At 46.0% G+C, this 19,696-nt stretch overlaps 1 protein-coding gene across 2 annotated transcripts in view; it reads left to right on the top strand.

The window, feature by feature from the left end:
• The window catches only part of OSBP2 (oxysterol binding protein 2), a 123,002-nt gene extending 111,909 nt beyond the window's left edge, over nucleotides 1–11,093 (top strand). For both annotated transcript variants that reach the window (XM_070385560.1, XM_070385561.1), the window contains 6 exons: nucleotides 1,769–1,889; nucleotides 2,140–2,243; nucleotides 2,317–2,412; nucleotides 2,493–2,677; nucleotides 9,206–9,432; nucleotides 9,593–11,093. In XM_070385560.1, the coding sequence (XP_070241661.1) occupies nucleotides 1,769–1,889; nucleotides 2,140–2,243; nucleotides 2,317–2,412; nucleotides 2,493–2,677; nucleotides 9,206–9,432; nucleotides 9,593–9,735 (876 nt within the window). In that variant the 3' untranslated portion in view covers nucleotides 9,736–11,093. The remainder of the gene's footprint in view (nucleotides 1–1,768; nucleotides 1,890–2,139; nucleotides 2,244–2,316; nucleotides 2,413–2,492; nucleotides 2,678–9,205; nucleotides 9,433–9,592) is intronic.
• Nucleotides 11,094–19,696: the final 8,603 nt, after the last annotated feature.

Here is a 19,696-nt window from a genome sequence, read left to right as displayed (position 1 = left end):
CGGGGGTCAGGGTCAGACAGACGGGACACGGACTGACCCCGGGGGCCATCAGGCCAAGGCCTGGTCAGGTGGCTGGGTCTCCCGTGGGGGGCAGGCTCCCCAGAGAGGCGGGGGGGCCGCGTGGGAGGAGCGCTGCGGGGGAGGAGGCCCCTTGCGGCCAGGAGCGGTGGGCAGGGGCGTCTGCAGGGACCCGCGGGGCTAGAGCTGCTGGGGTCTCCGCTGAGCTGAAGGCCTGCGCCCCGTGCGCTGTGGTCAGCGACGGTGGAGGCTGGGGGTGATGAGCCCCAGGCCCCACCCTGGCACCCTCGTCTGCAGAAGGGCAGTTCCAGCCATGCGGCACTGCGTGCTGGGGGGGCAAGGCAGCCAGGGCAGACCGGTCAGGCTGCCGCTGAGCGTCTGCTCTGTCGGCCGCTGCCGCGGGCCCAGGGATGAGTCAGGACGCTGACAGTCTGCAGTCCAGTGGCTGGTTTCAAAGGCATGCTCGGCCTGCCGCATGGGGCTGTGGGAAGCCGGACCAGGGGAGGTCGGAGGTCAAGCAGAGGCACCTTCAGGAGGGGTGGCTGTAAGGAGCGGGGCTGGGGAAGGCGGCGGCGATGCCCAGGGTTCCTGAGCAGAACAGAGCTGAGCCCTGCCCACGATGGACCAGGAGGTGCTCGCGCTGGGGGGTCTCATGGGCCGGGGCGGGGATAGATACTGTGTGAATGGACGGTTCTGGCTCTTTTAGGAAGGGGGGTGGTCTGGGAGCAGCTTGGCTGACAGAGTGGGGGAGAGACAGCCGCTGAGGTCAGAGAGAAGGGGGCGGGCGGCAGGAGGCCTCTGGCTCTTCTCTGTGTGGAGGAGTCACTGGAGGTAGAGGGGGCCGTTTTATGGGGAGCCCCCCGCCGCCGCCGCCATGGGGAGAGTGCAGCGTGCAGGGCAGACTCTGGATGCTGTTTTGAAGAACAGCCAGGATTTGCTAAGGATTAGAGGAGGAACGTGAGAAGGGCCAGGCATTTGGTGTGAGCGCTGGACGGACGGGGTCATCTGCCCGAGGAGGAGGCCGAGCAGAGCTCCAGGGCGCAGGGTCACGTCCTGAGTGTGGGGGTGGGCTCCAGTGGGGACCCTGGCGGCTCACTCGTCACCCAGGAGCGGCTGGCAGGTCTGGGCTGTGGAAGGCAGTGGGGGGGCCACTGTGGGGCGTGTCAGGAGCCTCTGGGGGAGGGCTGGGCCCACAGCCGCCGCGCCAGGTGGCCGCAAGACGGGAGGGGCTTCACCCCAACCCTGCGGCCAGCAGCCACAGAGACGAGGAGGACCAGGTGCGGGAACGCTGATGCGGTGGTTGTGGTGTGCTCAGACACAGTCGGGGTGCTCGGTGTGGGAGAGGACAGGGTGGAGGTGCCCAGCGGGCCGAGCAGGCGGCACCGCCGTCGGGCTGGGGCAGGAGCCGGGCTGGCTGGGGGCCTCCTGGTCTGGGCCACCTCGGTGCAGACACGCACGGCGTGACTGGAGTGGGTCCGAAGGCCTCCCTAGAGCCCATCACGCTCACTTCATTCACCCCGCCCCACAGCCCAAGTCAGGTGTGGAGACCCCCAGGCCGCTGGCTCAGGCCCGCGGTGGTGGGGCGCCCGCCCTGCCTCCCCCCACCCAAGCTGCTCCCACTGCCGCGCCCTTGCTGTGTGGCTCTCCTTTCTGGGGGGTCCAGGGCCCCCCGTGCATCTGTCCCCCAGCTGATAGGGGAGGGGCCTGGGCCGTGTCCACAGACACTCGTGACCCGTGGGCCTGGTCTCAGGTGAGCCACCACCCACCGTCCGCCGCGCACTACGTGTTTTCCAAGCATGGCTGGAGCCTCTGGCAGGAGATCACCATCGCCAGCAAGTTCCGGGGGAAATACCTCTCCATCATGCCGCTAGGTGAGCAGGGGCAGAAAGACGTGCTGGGCAAGGGCGAGGGCCTGCCGACCCCGAAGCCAGCTTGGGGCCTCCGAGGGTAATGGGAGTCCTCCCAGAGGCCTCCTGGATCCCCCCTGGCCTGCGCCCTGTCCCCAGTCTCTACAAATGCTTCTTCTGGTCCTCAGGACCCCAGGATTATGGGTGGGTGGGGCAGGTTGGCTGGGACCCAGCTTGGCAGGCTGTGACCTCTGACCCTGTATCTGGCTTCCAGGTGCTATCCACTTAGAATTCCAGGCCAGTGGGAATCACTACGTATGGAGGAAAAGCACCTCGACAGTGCATAACATCATCGTGGGCAAGCTCTGGATTGACCAGGTCAGGGGGTGCCCCAGGGGAGGGCCACTGGGCCGGGCAGGTAGCAGCCACTGAGCACCCCCTGCCTGTCCAGACAGGGGACGTTGAGATCGTGAACCATAAGACAAAGGACCGGTGCCAGCTGAAGTTCCTGCCCTACAGCTATTTCTCCAAAGAGGTGGCCCGGAAGGTAAGCACGGCCGCCTCTCCAAGTCTTGGGCGACCCCGGGGTGGGGCACGTGCCCACACCGGCCCTGCCAATGCCCACAGGTGACTGGAGTGGTGAGTGACAGCCAGGGCAAGGCCCACTACGTGCTGTCCGGCTCCTGGGACGAGCAGATGGAGTGCGCCAAGATTGTGCAAAGCAGCCCCAGCAGCCCCAGCTCAGATGGGAAGCAGAAAACGGTCTACCAGACGCTGCCGGCCAAGCTGCTGTGGAAGAAGCACCCGCTGCCGTGAGCGGGGCCGCGGGGCCAGGCGCAGGCGGGGGGCGGCATGGGGGCGAGCGGGCCGCGGGGCCAGTGGGAGGCACGGGGGCGAGAGGGCCGCGGGCGGAGGCGACCGCTCAGCCAGGTGGGAAGCATGGGGAGCACAGAGAGCGCTCTGTCCCCCCATGAGGGGCAGATGTGCAGCTGGAGTCACGCGTGACACAGTGTGATGGGCAGCAGCCAGTCCTTCACAGAGACTCGGGCAGGCCCCACAGGCCATGGCAGGGACACAAACGCAAGGACAGGAAGCGCAGCAAACAGGAAGCTATAAACAGTAGTGCAGCTGACTCCAAAGAAAAGGAAGCAAGTTCTACAAAAGAAAGATCAAGTAACTGAAATTGAGAACTCCACAGAAAGGATTAATAGAGTGAACCCACTGACTGGCTACAGGTCAGAAGAAATAACCGAAATCTTCAGATAAAGAGACAAACCCTGAAAAAGACAAGAAGCTAGAGTGAGAAGGCTGACCACCTGGGGACCCAGAGAGAGTCCCGGGAGCAGCGCACGGGCACCCCTGGAGCCTGCTGGATGCAGTGGGGATGTGCAGTGCATGTGGGGTTGGAGAGCAGGGTCCAGCAGGCAGGTCAGAGTCCAGAAGAAAGAGACCAGCAGAGAAAGCAGCAGAGAATTTTCCACATCTAAGTCTATACAAGGAGATGTTAAAACTAGCTCAGAGAAGATAGTAAGTAGCTAGATTTCTGAAAGACTTTACTTTCCAAGCACCAGTAGACAGACAGACATCTCCTCATGGGCAACGTCACAGAAGCTTGAAAAGTCAAATGACATCTTCCATGTGCAGAAAGACTTGCTGCCGGCTTAGACTTAGTTGCACACCTGGCAAGAACATCTTTACAGACTGAAGTTGCAACAGGCATTTTCGAACAACTCCTTTTGCCACCAGCAGACCTGCGCTAAAGGACAGAGCTCCCAGATGGAAAAACCAAGACGTGTGAAATGAGGAACAAAACCTACGTGAACAGTGAAGGAATAAGAACCTCTCATGAAGTTCAAAATCTAAACATTAAATACAACTGCACTCCTCTGTCCATGAAATTCTCCAGGTCAGAATACTGGAGCGGATAGCTGGTTCCCTTCTCCAGGGGATCTTCCCAACCCAGGGATCAAACCCAGGTCTCCCGCATTGCAGGCAAATTCTTTACCCTCTAAGCCACCAGGGAAGCCCAGAAAAGGATTAACTGGAAGGAAAATTTTCAAAGGCCTTTCTGCTACCCAAGAGGAGGTTCAAGAGGCACACTAACTTCTGACTATGTTACGGTGGATACTGTAATTTCTAGATTAACCATGAAATTAATGCTTACTTGGAATCCTAGAAGGAAAGGAAAAGAAAGAAAAATAGAAAGGAGAGAGAAATAGTTAAAAGAAATAATGGAGATAAATTTCCCTGTATAAAAGTGAAGACATGAAAGACCTTGGGATTAAAGGGCCCATCAGCATTCCAGAAACAAAAAATAAAGAAAAGCTGCCTAGATCATACTATACTGAAAACCAAGAATACCAAGGAGGAAATTCTAATAGCTTCCCAACAGAGAAGATTTCAGCAGAGAATGAAAAATCAAATTGACATCAGATTTTTTAAACAGCCAATGTTGGAGTAATATTTTCAAAGTAATGAAGGGAATTAAATTAGAAGGTACAAGTTTCTGTCCAGTCGAGCTATCATTCAAAATATGAGGCTGTGATTAAAATAAAAACATTCTCAGGTGAACAGCACCAAAAGGTCTGGCACACAAAACCCACAAAGAAAACAGTACTGGACATAACTTTAAAAGGGGAGGGAAGAGTCCAGAAGGTGCTACAGTACATGAATAAAAGATGGTGTGAAGGGTTTTTTTAAAATGACTAAGACCAAAGAAAAAAAGAGCAAACATTCCCACAAGAATCCAGAATTAGAGTGTAGATGATGTTAACACAGTGGGGTTTGGAGAGACAAAGGACAAGGGATGTGAAGGCGGAGGCCGATAGATTTTTAAACCACTTAAAATATTTTTAAGAAAGGCAAATAAAAGCAAAATATTGACTGAATTTTTAAAAATCCAGATGCATGCACCTTCTAAGAAATATCCAAAGTATAAAGATGGGCAAAGATTGAAAGTAAAAGATAAATAGATCATGAAAACACTAACCAAAAAAACTATAACAGCTATGCTATTATTTCAAGTAAAAACAGGCAAAAGTATTACCAGGAATGGAAGCGTTGCTACATGATAAAGGCTGAGTTCTTTGAGAAGATATGAACAGTATGCACGATACAAGCATCACGTGTGTCGTGCAAGGGCCTCAAAAACACACAAAGCACATGCTGACAGTGAAGGGAAAAACGGGGAAATCCGCCGCCCAACGGAAGACAGACTTCAATACGCTCCTCCCTCTCGTTGAGAGTTAAAACGGGGAAACAACTCAGCAAAATGGAGAGCAAAAAGCCACAGGATATACATATGGTTATGGCTACAACAGACAACACGCTTCTTCTCGAACACACACGGGGTTTATGCAGAACTCAGCTGTGCACTAAGCCCAAGGAGAGCCTCAACACTGCACAAGAGGCGGCACGCAGACCACAGGCCACGGGAGACAACCAAAGTTACACGCGGTATGTCAGAGAGTCCCCACGTAGTCGGGAAAAAATTTAAGTGCTAAGTAACTCATGGGGAAAGTAAAAAATTTGAATGGGAAGTTTTAAATTCTTCTGAGAAAAAAACCAAAACTGGCTGGATGTACCAAAGGCAATGCTTCAAAGGAAATTTTTGCCTTAAATAGGTATATAAGCTTATAAATAGTGTCATTCTAAGAAATTAGGGAAAGCTCAACATACAAACTGAAAGAAAAAAGAAAATATAGTTAAAAAGTAGAAATAAAGTTTAAAAAGAAAATATAGTTAAAAAGTAGAAATAAAATAAAGTTTAAAAAGTAAGAAGTAGATCTTTGAGGGAAAAAAATAGAAAACTACTGGCAAGACTGATCAAGAGAATATAGAAATACGTATTATTAATGTTTTCATTGTGTCTATTTTGATATTTAAAGTATAAAGAGATCACTAAAATTCAGACTGGAAAGACAAATTTTTAGAAAAATATATCTTTTCTAAATACAATTTTTCTTGTAGAACTGAGTCTAGAAATAAAAAAGCATGAATAGTCCTATAATTAAAGATACTGAAGCAGTGGTTAAAAAATTCCTAGAGGGAAAACACAAAGCCCAAGTCATTTTATAGGTGAATTCTACCAAGTTTTTAAGAAATAAATATCCCAATTTTATCTTTCAGACCATATAAAAAAGAAAAAATACTTTATTATACTGTGAGGCAAATATAAGATAACTGGTACCAAATGAGGATAAAAGAGTAGTAGGAACACAGAATAATAAACCCTTTTCCACTCATGGATAATAAGCACAATCCTAAAATGACACACCAGAAAATCCAACAGTATTAAACAAAACAAAAACGTTCTTCAATCATATTTTGAGTTTATCCTGGGTACACAAGGGTGATTTTATACTAGAAAATCCATCAATCACTTTGTTACATTAACAGATGTAAACAGATACAGAAAAAGCATCTTATGTGCCTCAACGTAAGATTAATATGCAGAAGTCAGTTGCCTTTCTACACACTGAAATCACCAGAAGGTACAGTTTAAGAGAAGACACCAATTATCACATCAGAGAATATCAAGGACCTTGCAGTAAATCTTGCAATATATGCAAGACCTCTACAGAGAAAAGCCTAAAACTCTGCTGCGATATCAAGGAAGAGCTTAATGAATGGACAAAGATACCATGGTCATGGGTAGAAAGACTGAATATAAAAGTATCATGATCTAAAGAGTCAGTAAATCAAACAAAATCCCAATAGTGATTTTCCCGGTGGCTCAGTGGTAAGGAACCCACTTGTCAATGCAGGAGACATAAGAGACATGGGTTTTAATCCCTGAGTTGGGAGGATCCCCTGGAGGAGGGCATGGCCACTTCACTATCCTCGACCGGAGGATCCCACGGACAGAGAAGCCTAGCAGGCTACAGTCCATGCCGTCACAAAGTCAGACACAACGTGAGTGACTCAGCACACACAGAGTCAGCAAATCCAGCAAAATCCTGATACTGAACTATTCATGGAACTTGGTATTATGATTTTCAAGTTTATATTAAAGAATAAAGGCCAGGATATTTCTAAAGAAGAACAGAAAAAAGACGACTTGCCCTACTAGACCCCAGGACTTATTCTGAAGCTGCAGTTTAACAGAATAGTGAGCCTGGAAACAGAAGCCTGGACGTGTATATATTTTTGCTACCGGACAAAGGTGGCATTATCCTATCCATGGAAGATGGCACCATGCACTAAAAGGATCTAGGGAAAATGGTTATCCATACAGAAGGTTAAATGACTCCCTCACATTATAACAAAAATCAACTCCAAATAAAGGACTTCGAATAAGTATTAAGTCTGCTGCTGCTGCAGCTAAGTCGCTTCAGTCGTGTCCAACTCTGTGCGACCCCATGGACTGCAGCCTTCCAGGCTCCTCCATCCATCTGACTTACTGTTAAACAATAAGTTAAACTCTAAGTAGAAAATATAGATGAGTATCTTCTAAAACTTAAGGAACTACATATTAAGTAAGACAAAAACAATGATGTATTCAATTAAACTTTTGTTCATTAAAAGAAATTTTGCTCATTGAAAGATGATTTAAAGAAAGTGAAAAGACAATAAATAAATTTGGAGAAAGTAATCACAATATTTACACCTAACAATTAGTATTAAGGATACGTATGTATTCTACTACAATTAAAAACAATAATTTAAAAAGAATACAGAGAGATCTTCTGCCTAGGGCTTCCCTGGTGAGTCAGTGGTAAAGAATCCTCCTGCCAATGCAGGAGACACAGGTTCAATCCCTGGTCCGGGAAGATCCCACATGCCATGAGGCAACTAAGTCCCTGCACGACAACTACTGAGCCCGTACCCCAGTGCCCAGGAACTGCAGCTACTGAAGCCCACGTGCCCTGGAGACTGCGCTCCACAGCGAGAGAAACCGCCGCAATCAGAAGCCCGTGCACTGCGCCCGGAGAGTGGCCCCTGCTTACCACAGCTAGAGAAAAGCCCACACAGCAACAAAGACCCAGCACAGCCAAATATAAATGAATAAAGAAAAAGTTTTTAAACTTCTAACTAATAAATAAAGCAAAAAAAAAATGCAAGGAAAATGCAAGGGTCATCAACACGAATTTCACAGAAAAAGCAACATGACCAGTCATCATATGAAAATTATCAACATCATCAGTAGTCAGGGAAATGCAAATCAAAATCACATGAGATATGCAGTTTTACCATCATTTGATTTGAAAAAATGAAAAGTCTGGTAATATCAAGTCTTGAAGATATGGATCCACAGTATCTTTTACACATTACTGGTGGCAATGTGAGCTGGTAGGACCACACTGGAAAGCAGCGTGACCTTACCTCCTAAAGAAGGATATCACAAACTCTGCAGCCCAGAAGTCCCACTTTTAGGTACTCAAGAGAATTCCTCTAAGTGTATAACAAGAAACATGAGTAAGATTACTCCAAAGCAGAAACTTGGAAACCACCAAAACAACCCAAATGTATGGGGTGAATAACTAGTATATTCACACAGTGCAGTATATACAGCAGATGAAACAAATGAACAGCAACATACAGTATAGGTACATGTTGGTAATTTAACATTAAGTCTAAAAAAGCAACTCCCAGAAGGTTCTATGACATCTCTTTATACTTAAAAACAAGTACCTAAAATACAGAGAGACATACACACACACTTAAGCCTACACAAAGATGCAATAAAACTGTACCAAGGCGATGGCACCCCACTCCAGTACTCTTGCCTGGAAAATCCCAGGGACGGGGGAGCCTGGTGGGCTGCCATCTATGGGGTCTCACAGAGTCGGACACGACTGAAGTGACTTAGCAGCCGCAGCAGCAAAAGGAAAGCAAAGGACTGATAAACCCAGGAGACCCGCCAGAGGCTGCCTGAGAAGGGTAGTGGATTGGTGAGTTTTCCTCATGGCTACACGTAGATTTTGTCAGGATTCTACCTTTTGGTCAGGTGGGAAGGCTGCATTAATACAAGCAGGCCGTGTAAGGACCAACGTACCAAGCATCAGGACTAATCCAAAGCGCCTGAGGCCCAAAAAAGCAGCAGTACGCGCTGCTTTTAAGGCTTCAAAAAAGCAGCACAGGACGTGCCTTCACACACATTAAAGGAACTGACATTATAACACTTGAGGCAGATAACATGAAAAATCGGAGAGAATGGGCAAGTTTCCAGAGAAGTATAAGGTGGCAAAACAGATGCAGGTTGGTGGAGCCTGCAAGACGCAGGGAGGGAAGGGTGAGGCGGGCGCCAGGCTGGGTTTGGGGGTTCAGCGGGTGGACACGCAGGAGGGGAAGCAGAGGGGCCGAGTGTGTCCCGACTGCTCACCCACGGGACCCCGCAGGGACAACGCGGAGAACATGTACTACTTCTCCGAACTGGCCCTGACCCTCAATGAGAACGAGGAGGGCGTGGCGCCCACAGACAGCCGGCTGCGGCCGGACCAGCGGCTCATGGAGAAGGGCCACTGGGACGAGGCCAACACGGAGAAGCAGCGGCTGGAGGAGAAGCAGCGCGCCAACCGGCGCCGGCGGCTGGAGGCCTGCTCCCGGGGCTGCGGGGTGGATGAAGGTGAGCCGCTGGGAGAGGGGCCGGCGGGAGAGCCGCGGGGTCGCCCAGGAGCTGGGAAGGGCTGGGGGCTGCTGGCCGCGGGGAGGGGGCAGGGAGTGGCTTTCCGGGGACAGCGTCGGAAGCAGGCCGCCCATCGCCGCCCCGCTGTGCCGCCCCACAGAGAAGGAGGCCGAAGTGTATGTGCCACTGTGGTTCGAGAAGAAGCTGGATCCGCTCACCGGGGAGATGGCCTGCGTGTACAAGGGGGGCTACTGGGAGGCCAAGGAGAGGCAGGACTGGCACATGTGCCCCAACATCTTCTGAGCTCCGCCCGTCCTGCGGACACAGGCGCCCGCACGCCGCTCCACCTCCTGTTTCGCGCACTCAGTTTAGCGCTGTGTGGCCCTCCCACCCCACCGTTCCCTTCTGGTTTAATAACACTTTTTTGGGGCTCTCACCTTGGAAGGAGGAAGTGCTGACCCGGGTTCTCTCAAGCCCCCAGGTGCCCCGGGTCTCCCACCCGCCTTCACCATGGACTCGGGCCCCCTGGGGCCCCCAGCTCCAGTTCCCACAACTCAGGCAGGCTGGTCCAGGCCCTGGGCTGCCTCAGTCACCAGCCCCCCAGGGAGGAACCGGCCCCTCCCAGGGAGCCACTTCCGAGTTTTTTAGAAAAAGTTATCTCCCATTTCTTTTCAGCCAAGATGTTCAGTAAATATTTTTAGTACAGCACTTAGTGGACCACTTCCTAACTGTGCTTTCTTGCCACACAAGTGTCCTGGCAAGAGCCCCTTCTCTTTAAGACATCAGGAAGCCAGCTAGACCCTTTTGGGTCGGGAGCGCTGTGCAGCCCCAATAGCAAGGCCGTCTGTGTCTGAGCTGCCGGCCCCCCGGAAGCCCAGGACCCCCAGAGGAAGGAGCCAGGAGAGCACAAGTCTCTGGAGCTGCAGCCCCACCCATGGTTGGGAAGGGGCCCTGCGGGGCCGCCGCGTGGGTCTGAGGACAACCGCCCCGTGGAGCCCGGCCACCTGGGCTACTTCCCGCCCCGAGGGGCCCGGCGGGCCGCAGGCGCTTTGGCCACAGAACCACGCCACGTCAGCAATAAGAGCCGAGCCTCGGCCCAGCCTGGGCTGGTGGCCTGGGTGCCCGAGAACCCAGCGTCCCACCTCCGGGGTACCCCATCTCAGCGCCCGTGAGCTCTCTATTTGCCTGATTTATATGTATGAGATATAAATATATACAAAATAGCTATTTTGCTTAAATTTCTATGGTATGTAGAAGTGAAAAAATGATGAAGACAGGGTGCTCCTGTCTGAGTTTGGCCTTCCTGTCAGCTATGCCCTGCCCTCTCCTCACACCCCCTTCCAGTGGCTTCTGCCAACCACTGGGGGGAATGGGACTGGACCACTGTGGCCACTGTCCCAGCCCCTCAGAACTCCTATTCCAACCCGTCACACTTTGGTTTGGTCCTGAAAAGTCATCACAGGGTTTTACTTTCTACTCCAGGACTGGTTCTGTTTTTATAAAAATACAAAAGTGAAAACACCAACGTATGAAAGGCCTTAGGGTACCCACTGGAGGGTGGGCAGGCAGCCCCACACAGACTGTGGCAGAGCTGTTCAACGTTCCTCTTCTCAGAACTGTTTGGGAGTGAACACCTTCTGACCAGTAATAAAGAAGCCTTGGATTTGGAGCTTCCCGTGGCCCTGCCCCTGTGTCTGTCTGTGACTGGGTGGGCGAGGCCACCACAGGGGAGCAGGCAGCGCCCACAGGTGGCACAGGGGAGGAGCAAGGCTCTATGCTGCTTGGCGCCGGCAGCAGGCAGTGGGGGGCTGGCCTGGATGGGGCAAGGGGGCACAGGAGCTGGTGGGGCAAGGCCTGGGGAGGGAGGCTGCGGAGGGCTGACGCGGCACCCAGCAGAGTCACCGTTTGGCCTGGGGCCCAGGCAAGGCCCTCACCACTCTCCACAGGCACACTGGCCCTGGTGAGTTCTAGGGCTGCCCAACAACCATTACCTGGGACACTCTGTTGCGCCAAGTTGCCAAGCAACTTGGATCACTAGCTCTTGGGACCCATCCAAGGGCGGCTGGTCTGGCCCAGTGGGTGGTGCTCCCGCTGCTGGCACGTGCAGGTGAGAGGAGGGAGTCAGGCAGGGCACCACGAGGGTGGGAGCCAGGCGCCAGCCATCGGTCACGACCCCCATGCTGTGGGGTCCAAGACTGGCAACCACACAGCGCCCTCCTCTCCGTCTGTGGGAGCCAGGCACCAGCGAGTCCTGGCCGCACTGCTGGAGGGGCAGCTCTCCCTGGAGAGAAGGGCAGCGGTGAGGCAACCCCAGGGTGGCCTGACCAGAAGGCAGGGGAGGAGGATCTGCTAGGGGAGGGAATGGGCTTTAAGAACAGAGTCTTCATATATCCAAATATGATAACAGCACATAAAAGCTGGTGGTGGTGGTTTAGTCGCTCGGGCATGTCTGACTCTTGAGACCCCATGGACTGTAGCCCACCAGGCTCCTCTGTCCACGGGATTCTCCAGGCAAGAACACTGGATGGGCTGCCATCTCCTTCTCCAACATACATAAAAGCTAGCTACATACAAAACACTGATACTCCAAGCTGGTTTTACACAGAAATGCAAGAATGGGGCAAAATCGTTAAGTTTTTAGTTGTAAATCATTCATTATACCAACCAGTTCAAGAAGGACTTCTCCTTCTGGATGGTAGGCTAGGTGACTGCATAATCCTTTGTAGAAAACTAGACATGTTGGGTAAAATTCTAAAACACCTTAAATGTATCCATGAGCTGGAAGAAGTATAAGGAAGCCTCAGGCCAAGAACTAAGCGGGTGTGGAAACCTGGGGAGATCAGAGCTCTAAAGCCTGCTTCTCACGGCCATTCACTGACGCCACTGAGCCTAAGTTTTCACTGCCTCAAATGACCCGCCTGCTACAGGGCATCCAGTAGGAGATATTCTTCCTAAAGCTCGGCCTCCACAGGGCTATACCTTCACTATGATGGCGAATCAATCATTTTTACAAAAGCAAGGAAAATTGCTTGTCTTAAAGCAAAGCAGGAAAAAGAATCTAAGGATGTATAATCAGGAGTAGACTCTCACTTGGCTTCACAGCCCAAATGTTATCAGGGTGGTCCACGAAAACGTCTAGTAGAGAATATGGCGTGGTCCCAAACTGGCAATGTCCTCAGTCATCGAGAGAAGCACATCCTCTCTAGAGGCGCTCTCCTTCATTCCAGGCCTTATGGGACCCTAGACGTAAAACTGCAAGGAAAACGAGCAGCTCACAGTGTTAACAGCTCCAAACACACGAGGAAATACAACCACAAACAGGTATAAGCAATGGCCTACAAAAGTAACAGCAGAATCAGACATAACAAAACTCCTCAGTATAGTGAGATTAATGAGACACAATAACATGTTTAATGTATTTCTAGAAACAGGTGGCTTGAAAATGAAGTTTAAAGCATTCAAAAATACTAAAGAACTTGCAAAAGTTTTAAAAAATTACTAAAAATAATGAATAATTTTATAGCAGACTACACACAAAGAGAATATTAATGACATAGAAGTGCGATCTGTGCAAAGTATCCAGAAAACAACACAGATGCAAGAGAGGTGAAGAACACGAGACATGGAGGATAAAGAGCAAACGTTCCATGTATGTCCAATCAAAATGCAAGAGAAGCACTCTGTTGATGACTAAAAAGTTCAACTTTTTAACAAGAAACACCAATATACAATACAGAGAGCCAATTCCAACAAATCCCAGTCAGAATAAATAAAAAGACATCCACAGCTATTATATATTAATATATATATTTATAATATATAATATAATATATGTATATATATATATAGAGAGAGAGAAATTGCAAGACCTTTAAAACAAGATTTTAAAAGGACTCAAATTTGGGTGGGGTATACCCTGAACGAGCACTGATCAGAGAGTTTACTTCTTCTGACCACCAAAGAAAGCCAGAAAACAATGAAGTGATTGCTCCAAAGTAGACGAGAAAATGTTAGTATTCCCAGTGAAAATATATTTCAGGAACCGAAGGAAAATAAAGACATTAACAAAATATCTTATTAAAACAATAAAAAATGGCTTATAGAGTTAGACTTTGATGAGTTAAGTACTATGTAAAACATATAGAAAAAAAGGAATATTACATTTCTAAAATACAGGAAGAACATTGTATGTGGGGAAGAAATTTTCAGTTAATCAAAAGGAAAGAAGAGGAAAAAAGAAATGTAAATAAGGTGGAATAACAATGAATATAGTAAAGTTGCAGGATATAAAATTAACACACAGAAATTCCTTGCATTCCTATACACTAACAATGAAAAATCAGAGAAATTAAGGAAACAGTCCCATTCACCATTGCAATGGAAAAAATAAAATACTCAGGAATAAATTTACCTAAAGAAACAAAAGACCTGTATGTAGAAAACTATAAAACACTGAAGAAAGAAATCAAAAATGACACAAATATATGGAGAAATATATCATGTTTGTGGATTGGAAGAATCAATATAGTGAAAATGAGTATGCTACTTAAAGCAATCTATACATTCAATGCAATCCCTATCAAACTACCCATGGCATTTTTCACAGAACTAGAAGAAATAATTTCACAATTTGTACGGAAACACAAAAGACCTCAAATAGCCAAAGTATCTTGAAAAAGATGAATGGAACTGGAGGAATCAACCTTACTGACTTCAGACTATACTACAAAGCTACAGTCACCAGGACAGTATGGTACTGGCACAAAGACAGAAATATAGATCAGTGGAACAAAATAGAAAGTCTAGAGAGAAATCCACGCACCTATGGACACCTCATCTTTGACAAAGGAGGCAAAAATATACAATGGAGAAAACAGTCTCCTCAACAAGTGATGCTGGAAAAACTGGTCAACTACACTCAAAAGAATGAAATTAGAACACTTTTAACACCATACACAAAAATAAACTCAAAATGGATTAAAGACCTAAATACAAGACCCCAGAAACTATAAAACTCTTAAAGGAAAACATAGGCAGAACACTGACATATATCACAGCAAGATTCTCTATGACGCACCTCTCAGAGTAATGGAAATAAAAACAAAAATAAACAAACGAGACCTAATCAAACTTAAAAGCTTTTGTACAATGAAGGAAACTATAAAGTGAAAAGATAGCCTTCAGAATGGGAGAAAATAATATCTCCAAAATGTACAAGCAGCTCATGCAGCTCAATACCAGAAAAACAAACAACCCCATCAAAAAACGGACAGACATTTCTCTAAAGAAGACATACAGATGGCTAATAAACCTATGAAAAGATGCTCAACATCACTCATCATTGGAGAAACGCAAATCAAAACCACAATGAGATATCACCTCATGCTGGTCAGAATGCCCATCATCAGAAGGCTACAAACAATAAATGCTAGAGGAGGTGGAGAAAAGGGAACCCTTTTACACTACTGGTGGGAATGCAAACTGGTATGGCCACTATGGAGATCACTGTGGAGATTCCTTAAAAAACTGGAAATAGAACTGCCATACAACCCACTGTATTTCCTCCCCGAGGAAACCAGAAATGAAAGACACACACGTGTCTTGTTCACTCATTGACACACACAGTGTCAATGTTCACTGCAACACTATTCACAGTAGCTAGGACATGGAAGCAACCTAGATGCCTGTCAGAAGATAAGTGGATAAGGAAGTTGTGGTACATATACACAACGGAGTATTACTCAGCTATAAAAAGGAATGCACTTGAGTCAGTCCTAATGAGGTGGATGAAACTGGAGCCTATTATACAGAGTGAAGAAAGAGAAAGACAAATACTGTATATTAACACATATATATGGAATTTTTAGAAAGACAGTAACAATGATCCTACATGCATGGCAGCAGAGGAGACACAGCTGTAAAGAACAGACTTCTGGACACAGTGGGAGAAGGTTAGGGCAGGGTGATTTGAGAGAACAGCACTGAAGCATCTATATGAGCATATGTGAGACAGATGACCCACACAAGCTGGATGCATGAGGCAGGGCACTCAAAGCCAGTGCTCAGGGTCGGCCTGGAGGGACGGGGTGGGAAGGAAGGTGGGAGGGGGGTTCAGTATTGTGTACACAGCCACAGTGTACCTGTGGCTGATTCACGTTGATTGTAAAGTCATTATCCTCCAATTAAATAAAATTTAAAAATAATTACAAATAAGAAGATGGAAATAAGTGAAAAACAAATACATAATAATTATACAAAATTTAAGTAACTTAAATGCTCTGGTAAGAACAAAAAATATCAAAATAAAAACAAAATTCAGCTGTATGTTGTTTATAGGTAAACACCTAAAACATAACAACAAGGTAGACCTTAAGGCAAAAAATATTACTAGATGTCAACTTTTAGAAAATAAAATATCCACTGTATAATAATAATAAGTAAAATTCAAAGTTCTAAAACTCACAGCCATCTAATATCTCAAAATAAAGTAAAATGGACACAATCAAAAGGAGAACTAGACAAACCACAAACACTTCAACATATCTTGCCCAGTAATGAGATCTCAGACAAAAAATATTAGCACTGGTTCAAAAAACACAATTAACAACTTGGCATAATGGGCACATACAGGGAATTACACATAAATGCAAAATACTTATTTCTGAAATGCACACAGAACATTTATGAATATTAGCCACACATGTGGACCAGTTGTAAAGCCTCAACAAGTTTCAAAGGACTGGTATACAGACCACATTCTCAGATCACGATGAAAACAGTTCAAAATAAATAACAAAAAGATAATTCGAAAAAGAACCTTAAGAAATATACTTTTAAATAACTCATGGGTCAAAGAAGAAAACAAAAATCAGAAAATACAGAAATTATAGACATTTCTATTATTCTAAATTTCTAAAATATAGAAATTATAAAATATTATATACTTAAATTTAAAGGACATAGATAAAGCTGTATTTAGAGGGAAATTTATAGCCTAAGAGCTCAGGTTATAAAAGAACAAAGGCTAAAATATAATGAACTAAACATCCAATTTGAGTAGAAAAATGAACATTAGGATAAATCCAAAGGACACGTTAGGAAATAAAGATCAGAACTTAATGAAAGAGAAAAGAAACATAATAGAAACGACCAAGAAAGCTGAAGTTGACTCTTAGAAAAACGAAAACTGACAAAGTTTACTGACAAGGACAATGACGGATGAACCCCAAAAAAACATTTGGAGTGAAAAGAAGACAGAGAGATGCTACAGATATTTTAAGGGTGTTATAAACAATTCTGTAACAGTATCTTTGAAAATTGAGATAAAATTCTAGAAAAATAAAACCTGACTCAAAAATTAGAAAAACCTGAATAGTATTATAACCATTTTTAAAAAAAATTCAGTTAAAAAAAATTGCTTTACATATAAACACACACAACTCCAGACACAGCTGACCAAGGAATAACCAACCTTACAGAAACTATCCCCAGACAAATGTTCCCAGCTCATTTCTTGAAACTAGCAAAATCTGGTTGCCAAAGCCCAACTAGGACAGTATGAGAAAGGAAAATTACAAACTAGTGTCACTCACAAGGCTGGTACAATTCAAAGCAGCATATTAACAAATCCAGTATGCAGTCACCAAGAGTTGGACATGACTGAGTCACTGAACTGAACTGAGCAATATAAAAAACCTATAATCACTCCAGAAGTGCAAAGTTAGTCTAACCTATGAAAAAATAACCACATTAACAAATGAAAGAGCACTGAAGATGACTCCACAGATGCAGAGAACACGAGATAAAATTCAACATGCATCCATGATACTTAGAAAAGGAAAAAACACTTAAAAAGAAACTTCCTTAATCTGATTAATGATAAAACTACCAAAAGAGAAAAGGCCTTCTTTGTGAGACAGGAACAAAAGATAACCATTTTTACCCTTTACATTCAACACTGTATTGGGAGTCCTAGCCAATACAGTAAGACAAGAAAAATAAAAACATATGAGAACTGGCAAAATTATCACTGCTCCCAAATCATGTATCATAGAAAACCCACAAGAATCTAAAGATAAATTAGAATAATCAATATATAAATATCAATTACATTTTTATTCATTAGCAACAAACTACCAGGAAATCAAGTTTTTCAAATATTTACAATACCATCAAAAATCATCAGATACCTAGGATACATAGGTACATACAGTAACAAAAGACATATAAGACTTTTAAAGGGAAAATTACAAAACTTTCTTGAAAGACACTAAAGAAAGATCTAAATTAATGGGGAGTTATACCATCTTCTTGGTTTGAAAGAGTTACAAAGATATCAACTTTCTCAAACTGATGACATACAGTCAATTCCAATGAAACCCCCATAAGCTTTTTTCATGAAGCTTGATAAAATGATTCTAAAACTTTTCAGTTCAGTTCAGTCGCTCAGTTGTGTCCGACTATTTGCGACCCCATGAATCACAGCATGCCAGGCCTCCCTGTCCATCACCAACTCCCGGAGTTCACTCAGACTCACGTCCATCAAGTCAGTGATGCCATCCAGCCATCTCATCCTCTGTCGTCCCCTTCTCCTGCCCCCAATCCCTCCCAGCATCAGTCTTTTCCAATGAGTCAACTCTTCGCATGAGGTGGCCAAAGTACTGGAGTTTCAGCTTTAGCATCATTCCCTCCAAAGAAATCCCAGGGCTGATCTCCTTCAGAATGGACTGGTTGGATCTCTTTGCAGTCCAAGGGACTCTCAAGAGTCTTCTCCAACACCACAGTTCAAAAGCATCAATTCTTCAGCGTTCAGCCTTCTTCACAGTCCAACTCTCACATCCATACATGACCACAGGAAAAACCATAGCCTTGACTAGACGAATCTTTGTTGGCAAAGTAATGTCTCTGCTTTTGAATATGCTATCTAGGTTGGTCATAACTTTCCTTCCAAGGAGTAAGCGTCTTTTAATTCCATGGCTGCAATCACCATCTGCAGTGATTTTGGAGCCCAGAAAAATAAAGTCTGACACTGTTTCCACTGTTTCCCCATCTATTTCCCATGAAGTAATGGGACCGGATGCCATGATCTTCGTTTTCTGAATGTTGAAGTTTAAGCCAACTTTTTCACTCTCCTCTTTCACTTTCATCAAGAGGCTTTTTAGTTCCTCTACACAGCCATGACGTATTCCTTTTCTTATTTGGAACCAGTCTGTTGTTCCATGTCCAGTTCTAACCTTTGCTTCCTGACCTGCATACGAATTTCTCAAGAGGCAGGTCAGGTGGTCTGGTATTCCCATCTCTTTCAGAATTTTCCACAGTTTATTGTGATCCACACAGTCAAAGGCTTTGGCATAGTCAATAAAGCAGAAATAGATGTTTTTCTGGAACTCTCTTGCTTTTTCCATGATCCAGCGGATGTTGGCAATTTGATTTCTGGTTCCTCTGCCTTTTCTAAAACCAGGAACATCAGGAAGTTCACGGTTCACATATAGCTAAAGCCTGGCTTGGAGAATTTTGAGCATTACTTTACTAGCGTGTGAGATGAGTGCAATTGTGTGGTAGTTTGAGCATTCTTTGGCATTGCCCTCCTTTGGGATTGGAATGAAAACTGACCTTTTCCAGTCCTGTGGCCACTGCTGAGTTTTCCATATTTGCTGGCATATTGAGTGCAGCACTTTCACAGCATCATCTTTTAGGATTTGGAATAGCTCAACTGGAATTCCATCACCTCCACTAGCTTTGTTCGTAGTGATGCTTTCTAAGGCCCACTTGACTTCACATTCCAGGATGTCTGGCTCTAGGTCAGTGATCACACCATTGTGATTATCTGGGTCATGAAGATCTTTCTTGTACAGTTCTTCTGTGTATTCTTGCCATCTCTTCTTAATATCTTCTGCTTCTGTTAGGTCCATACCATTTCTGTCCTTTATCGAGCCCATCTTTGCATGAAATGTTCCCTTGGTATCTCTAATTTTCTTAAAGAGATCTCTAGTCTTTCCCACTCTGTGGTTTTCCTCTATTTCTTTGCATTGATCGCTGAAGAAGGCTTTCTTATCTCTTTTTGCTATTCTTTGGAACTCTGCATTCAGATGCTTATATCTTCCCTTTTCTCCTTTGCTTTTCATTTCTCTTCTTTTCACAGCTATTTATAAGGCCTCCCCAGACAGCCATTTTGCTTTTTTGCATTTCTTTTCCATGGAGATGGTCTTGATCCCTGTCTCCTGTACAATGTCATGAACCTCATTCCATAGTTCATCAGGCACTC

Source organism: Bos mutus, chromosome 17 (assembly GCF_027580195.1).
Source record: "Bos mutus isolate GX-2022 chromosome 17, NWIPB_WYAK_1.1, whole genome shotgun sequence".
In the NCBI taxonomy this organism is placed as follows: domain Eukaryota; kingdom Metazoa; phylum Chordata; class Mammalia; order Artiodactyla; family Bovidae; genus Bos; species Bos mutus.
This window is presented reverse-complemented; position numbering and strand designations above follow the sequence as displayed.